The sequence below is a fragment of the Emiliania huxleyi genome (genome assembly GCF_000372725.1).
Source record: "Emiliania huxleyi CCMP1516 unplaced genomic scaffold EMIHUscaffold_317, whole genome shotgun sequence".
Taxonomy (NCBI): domain Eukaryota; phylum Haptophyta; order Isochrysidales; family Noelaerhabdaceae; genus Emiliania; species Emiliania huxleyi.
Window position 1 is genome coordinate 89,491 of NW_005199626.1, and position 6,908 is coordinate 96,398.

Below are 6,908 nucleotides of genomic sequence, written 5' to 3' on the forward strand. Positions count from 1 at the left end.
TTCACGCACCAAACCCCAATAGGGCGGTGGCGGAGAGGGAGGCGGCGGCGATGGCGGAGGCGGCGAGGGAGGAGGGGGTGAGGGCGGGGGCGCGGCTTGGTGGCGGAGGGCTCGGCGGCGGAGGCGATGGAGGAGGCGGGGAAGGCGGAGGGGGCGACGGCGGCGGGGCGATGGAGGGGGCGGCGAGGGCGGTGGCGGTGACGGGGGCGGCGACGACGGCGGCGGTGGGGATGGCGGCGGGGGGGAAGGTGGCGGGGGCGAGGGCGGCGTGCTCGCGATGGCGGCGCCGAGTCGCCCCGAGCGGAGCACGGCCAAGGGTCTGAGACGCGGGGAGGGCGGGGGGGGAGGTCGTCGTGGGGGCGTGGGGGCGCGGAGGCGGCGTGCGGGGACGCGCGGAGGGCGTTGGTGGTGTGTGGGAGGTGGGCGAGGGAGAGCTGAGGCGGCCGGCGGTGGTGGCGGGAGCAGCGGAGGCGACGGCGTCGGAGGCAGTGGGGGGGAGGGAACGGCGGCGGCTGTGGCGGAGACAGCGGCAGCGGCGGTGGCGAGGGCCTAGCCTGAGGGGGAGGGGGTGGGGGAGGGGATGAGGACGGTGAGGGCGGCTGGGGCAGCCGGGAAGGCAGCACAGGCGAGGCGCGGCGCACCTCAAACTCGAGCGAGTAGCGGGAATATCACCCGCTGCTCCGGCGGGAGATTGCTCCCCCGCCGCCCCCTGGGTCACCCCGAGTGACCTCGCAGCCTACGCCGTGAGGCGCTGCTGTCAGAGGGGTTTATCACCGCCGTATCAACCCCACACTGGCCGCCGAGGGGCCCGGCGGGCTGAGGCGCGCGAGGCGGCTTTCGCTCCCGCGGGGCGGCTCTACCCGTCTCAGCACGGCGTCCCGAGGTGTAGCCGTGTACCTGGCGGCAGGGCCATCACTCACGCGCCTACTCGCGGCACGAGGGAAGGCGTGACGCGACCGCGAGAGGCGAGATGGGTGATGGCGAGACAGTCGTTTGGCCCGTTTGAGGCTGAAAGGATGACCGCAGACGATGAGGGCGACGATTCATCGCGGCTACTGAGCAGGCAAGGTCCGGACCTACAGGATTTAGGGGCGAGTAGTGAGACTCGGGACCATATCTTCGCGTCGGGAGACGAAAATCCGGCGTTGTGTAGCCTAGCTTTTGGGTAATATAAAATCCGGAGTTTTGGCCGCCAGCACCCGCCGGGCGCCAAGCGGACACTAGGGAACTGCGCGACGACGACGACATTTCTGACCGGGAGCGATCACCACCGCCCTTCTGGTGGTGTTTGCCGGTCGGGGGGGCGTCGGCACCACCGTCGTTCCGCGCGGATGTTGCAAACGGTGGCTCGGGGCACCTATTTCGGCAGCCCCGGGGCGGGAGCCGAGGAGGGGCAGCCGTTGCGGTGGCGCCATTGCAGCTCGGCGGCGCGTGGGGAGCCGAGCGGCTCCCAGCGATCCCGCGAGAGAAGGGCCCGCATCCGTCACGGATGCCGCGCCCACGCTGCCCGACGCAAGCGCCAGATGGGGGGAGGAGGTTGGCAGCCTTTCTGCACTTCGAGGTGCAAGAGAACTAGACACTAACACAGGTACACTACCAAAAAGAAAACGAAACTTGGCGCCTTGAGAGAGTTCTGCGACGCCGCCGCCGCCTGTGCCGATCCCTTGCTTGCTCTCGCCACGCGGCTTCTCTCGCCTCTCGCTCGGCGTAACTCCGCTCTCCTCGCATCGTATTCTAGGTAGGTGTATGTAGCTCTTACGAACATGCCCGAAGGCGTTGACGGGGTGTGATTTGTTTATGTGGCTTCAACCATTTTGGCAGTTTAACAAAGAGTCCGCTTTCAATGATGACCGCTCTCCGCTTTCACGCCATTGGCGCAGGCTGCAGCCTCAGCGCAGCCTCCGCAGACCACTTCCTGGCGCGCGTGTCAGGCCGATGCACCAAGCACTGCAGTACGCCGGCGTCCCGTACTTGCTCCCTGCAAAGGAGCAATTGCTCGCGCTGAACGCTTTGCCTGCACTTGCCTTCACCGCATCCCAGGCACCCAAAGTTACCGAGCACCGCCCATGGGTCCTGCCATGGGTGTTCCGGTGGATTGTGGTCTCGCTGTCGGTGACGTCGTCCATGAGGATCATGTCGACGTGCGGTGAGGCATGCAATGCATTACCCCCGTCGCGCGCAACCGCACTCGGATGATGATCGCCATCCAGGCTCCACACATTACAGTGGCTCAATGATGGATTCTTCGTGGCATTCAGCTGGGTGTCGCTCAAGCCACGAATGAAGACGGTCCGTCCCGGAAAGCGCATCGAGAGGAATTCCTGGACAGCTGCTGAGAAGCCAAATTCGTGCGGGTCGATGCTCACGTACGTCGCTACTTGGCGTGCGGTGAGCGCGAGGAAGAGAACGGCCGAATGGCCTTCAAAGAGGCCCACCTCGCAGACGTTCCTTGGCGGCGTGTCCAAGCAAAGAAGAGCGCGCACGTACGCGAGCAATTGGGCGGGTTCAGTGCCAATGTTGCCATACCTCCCCAAGAAGGAGAGAACCCTATGCTTTGACCAGCCCCGTTGTCTCCGCAGCGCACTCTCCGCATTGTGGCTCACTGCGTCCATTATCGTCAGCAGCGATGCGAGTGGCGGCAGCAGCCCGGCGGCGGCAGCGTTTGAAATAGCGGCCACTGCTTTGTCAAAGTCGGCCACCTCAACCTGAGCCGCCAGCCCACCTGCTGTGGCGGAGCAGCCGCACGAGCACCAACGACACAAAATGGCGGCACGGGACGTGTTGAGCAGTGGATGCCTGCACCACTCTTCGCAAGCCAGTGCGCGCTGAGTGACGAAGCCGTCGAATGAGCAGATGGAAGAAGCCTTTGCGTGTCCGCCGTTTGCCCACCCAAGGCTCAGCACGAGGCAGCCGGCAGAAGAAAGTCCGCGGCGACGCCTTGGGCGTGCCATGATGCGGAGGCCTGTGAGCCGGCAAGGGGCTGTGAGCTCACTTTGGTTGGCCCCTCGAGTTTATCGAGCTCTCCTCGCGCAAGGACCATTCTTCTGACTCTTCCCACTCCGATCACTTGCCGCCCGACCCAAGTTTCCGTGCCAAGTGTAAAAGAAAGAATCTTAGAACCCAACTCCCTCGCACAACACTGGGCACGGGACTGGCGCGCACTGGCACTAACACAGGTACACCACGAAAAGAAAGAAAGAATTTATTACCAGAAAGAAAGAAAGAAAAGAAGGAAAGTGCCGCCGGGTGCAACCTGTCCTATACGAGAGAGGAATCCCTGGGACCCTGTCGTGTGGGTGAACCCTGCCCAGCCCCCCTCCGTTGTCGCGATGCGCTCCCCGCTCCCGTTCCCCTGTGTCCCTGATCGTCCTTCCAAGATCCTGCTCGTGCAGGTGGGGACCCTGTCCTTCTCCCACCCCTCGTTTGGCGTGCCCGTTTTATTTATTTATTTATTAGAAAAGAAGGAAAAAGAGAGGGCCTCTGTGAAATTTGAGCGTCATTTGTAAAATACCTCCTCGTGATCCAACCCGCCACCACCCTCGCCTCGTCTCGTCACTCTCCCGCCGCCTCGCCGCCACCCCGCCCGCTCGCGCCCGACTTTCTACCTCCTCGTGATCGCCGTGCCGTTTGTCTCGCCGTCCGAGACGTCCTGCCTGCCGTCTGCTGCCGCCGCGCCGCCTGACCGCCGACCCTTACCGTGCCGCGCCGCCTTTACACACACACACACACCTTACTTTCTGCTCGACCGAGTTTGCGCTGATGATGAGCGGACCGAGCCGCCGGGTGCCCCGCAGCGGCCTCGCTGGGCCAGAACGTCGGCCCCGAGTGCTCCGCAGCAGCCTCGCTGGGCCAGAACGTCGGCCCGCGAGGTGGGGTGCTAGTCTGGGACCCATACGTACGTGGCAGTTCCCTTGCTTGCTCCACAAGCGCTTGCGCTTCGGCGGTAGTGATCTAATCACCCGAATACCACGTTCGGATCGCTCCTCATCGCAAACCCCGTCAGCAGTCCACCTACGGGTATGTTCGAAAGAGCTCCCACTGTAAATTCTCATCCGCAACACCTGTGGTATCGAATGGAGGGACGGCGTAACGGCTCATCGACATGTGTGTATGTGCATGGCGTCGGAGCTGTCCGCCCTCAGGCTGGAGTGTCGCGCCTTGCGGCAGGAGGCGGCTGACCGTGAGGCGGCCGAGGTCGAGTGCGCCGAGCTTGAAGATGACATGCTCAGTCTGAACGATTCGCTCGCCGAAGTCACGAGTCAGATTGTGGCTGAGGAGGTGCGTCTCGCTTGCGTGAGCCAGACTGGGGAAACACACGCCGCGTACGCAAGGCCACGGAAGCGCCGGGCCGAGGTATTATTGACAGGCGTGGCGGCAGTACGGCCGACCCGCATGTTGGTAGGCGAGGTCGGCCGAGGCGCTAGAGATGCTGCGGGAGAAGGAGGCGGCGGCCGCCTCCTCGGCGAGGGCGCGCGTCGACGATCCGGATGCGCTGCAGGCGTGATCATATCTCACTAGTGACTCTGGGAGCCATGTCCCTGGGGGCTCTCGTGGACCCGACTCTCTTACCGGCGCACTCGGTCGACCCTCGCAGCGCACTCTCGAGACGTACCTGCGGCGGCATGCGGCGCTGAGCAAGACACTGAGCAAGGCCGCCGATCCCAACCTCATCGCCGAGGAGGAGGATGGGCTCGCCGACGAGCTGCAGCAGGTGGGAGAGATGGAGCGGCGGGCGGCGCAGCTGGAGGTCGAGCTGCGCAAGCTCGAGCGGCAGGTGAGGCGGGAGGAGGCGCAGCGGGAGCGCGAGGGCGAGCGCGAGGAGCGGAGGAGGGAGCAGGCGAGCGGTAGCCAGGCGAGCTACATCGTGCGGCTGAAGGAGCTCGAGCTAAAGACGGGGCGGGGAAAGGACGCAAGCCGCCAGCGCGCCGAGGAGCTGGGGCGAGAGTGGGCGCGGCTGGCGCGGCCGGCGCGGCACGGCTGGTCCGCGGCGAGAGACATTACTTCACCGATTTGGCTGTGAGCAGGTGCGGCTGCTCGAGGACGAGAGGGTTGGCGCCTGCGCCGGCGGAGGCTCAGAGGCCAGGCTGCTTGCGGCGCGGCTAACCACCGCCGCCTGCGGCGGTGGCGGCTTCTCCGATGTCGCACGGGCGACCGCCAGCCCTTTGCGGCGGGAGGGTCAGGTGCTCTCTTCACGCTTGGTGCTGTGGACAGGCGGTGCTGGACCGGCTGCGCTACTGCGATCGCAGGCACGCGCAGCTGCAACGGCGCGGCGACGAGCTCGCCGAGGCCGAGGCGCGGCTGAATGAGAGGCTGGAGGGCGTCAAGTCCAAGATCCTGGCGGAGCGGGCCAAGATGTCGAGGGCATTTTGACGTTGTGTGTGCGCGCCTATCTGTATTTTCTCGTGTGGTGCAGGAGTCAGTTTTGTAGTAGAGCTGCCCGGCATTGTACACAGCTCGCAACGAACTGCCCTTGCGCATATATTTTCGCGCGCTGCATGGACCATGTGCGCGGTTTTCGACTCTTTCGTCTCTCTCGTCTGGTTGCGCACATCGGCTCCCGCGCCTGGGCGGGATCTGGGGCGTATGAGGCGCATGGTGCAAAAGGGGGGAGACAATCACGGCGTTTACCCCCTTTTAAAAAAAAATCCGAAAAAGGGAACCAAAAAAGACTCAAATCACACACACGCGCGCACTGGTGCCGGTCCGCAACACAGGTCTCAGCCAGAGTCCCGTCGGGGCTTTCGACTTGTGCGGCCGATCCGACCCCCGCTTAAGGCCGCGCCATCATGCAATCGCTGTCCATCGGAAGGAAATCCAAGGCCAGATCGGGGATCTTTGAGGGCGACGAGAACCGTGCAATAGGGTTCCACGAGCGCGCCCTTGCGGCCGCGTTTGGCCGGGTTCGGCAGGGTTTCGCGATGGCGGTGGCGGGCAGACCATCTGTTGTGAGTAGAGAGGTCAGCAGCCGGAGCGCGGCCGCACAAGACTCGGCCACCGTCCACACGCGCGTTCCCAGCGCCAAGACGGGGCACCAAAAGAGGAGTGACTCGACGGCGGTGACGTCGCAGCTTCCGTTGCGGATTCCAGAGCTGAAGGGCAGCACGGAGGGGACCGACGAGTGCGAGTCGGAGGAGAGGAGGAGCGAAGCGACGAGGATCCCGACCCGGGCCGCGGCCTCGCTGCACAGCACGAAGCGGGCCACGGCCCACGGCGAAGCCCTCCGGCACGCGAACGCGATCCCGAACACGGCGATTGCGGCGGAGAGCGTCGGCAGCAGCCACTCCACCAGACGTGCGAAGGAGAGGGGCAAGTGCGCGTTGGACCAAGCCTTCGAGAGGGCGACGGCCTGCGTTGTGAAGACGCCAACGTCAATGCTTGTGAACGCGGCGACGTGCAGTGTATTCAGCGGATCGCGTGGATACGCGGGCACGGCTCGACACGTCGAGCACGTCCTCGGGTGCCGCTCCGCGACTAGGCCGAGACAAGGGGGAGACAGGGGGAGACAGGGCGAGATATGGGTCTTCCTTCCGCATCTAGCGGCGACGGCCGTCATCGCTGCGATGCGGAAGGCCTTGAGGGTGAGAAGGGCGCGAGGGTAGGGCGCCTATGGCGGCGGCCGTGGGCGGTGAAGGTTCCCGACGTCACCTCGCGAGAGGGGCCACGGCAAGCAGAGGGAGATTGGCGCCTTGCACGGCCCCGGGAGCTCGCTGCCGAGGTATGCAAAGTTTCCGCCGATGAAGAGGAATAAGTGCAGGAAGGCGCCGGCGTGCGCGCGCACGAGGAGGTGCGTCCTCAGCCCAACGGTCTCGCCCACCTACCGTGCCACACCACACACCGGGTCCGAGCGGGAACCCCCCCCCCCCCCCTCTCTCCCCCCTTCCCCCCTCTCTCCCTTCCCTATCTCCCTT

The 6,908-nt window shown here is 65.1% G+C and overlaps 1 protein-coding gene across 1 annotated transcript in view; it reads right to left on the reverse strand.

Moving 5' to 3' along the window:
- Window positions 1–5,890: 5,890 nt before the first annotated feature.
- The window catches only part of EMIHUDRAFT_469742 (hypothetical protein), a gene marked incomplete at its 3' end in the record, with an annotated part of 6,419 nt that continues 5,401 nt past the window's right edge, over window positions 5,891–6,908 (reverse strand). Inside the window, exons 13-15 of the mRNA XM_005774239.1 lie at window positions 6,686–6,814; window positions 6,548–6,604; window positions 5,891–6,346 (exon numbers count right to left, since the gene is read on the reverse strand). Of these exons, the coding sequence (XP_005774296.1) occupies window positions 5,891–6,346; window positions 6,548–6,604; window positions 6,686–6,814 (642 nt within the window). The remainder of the gene's footprint in view (window positions 6,347–6,547; window positions 6,605–6,685; window positions 6,815–6,908) is intronic.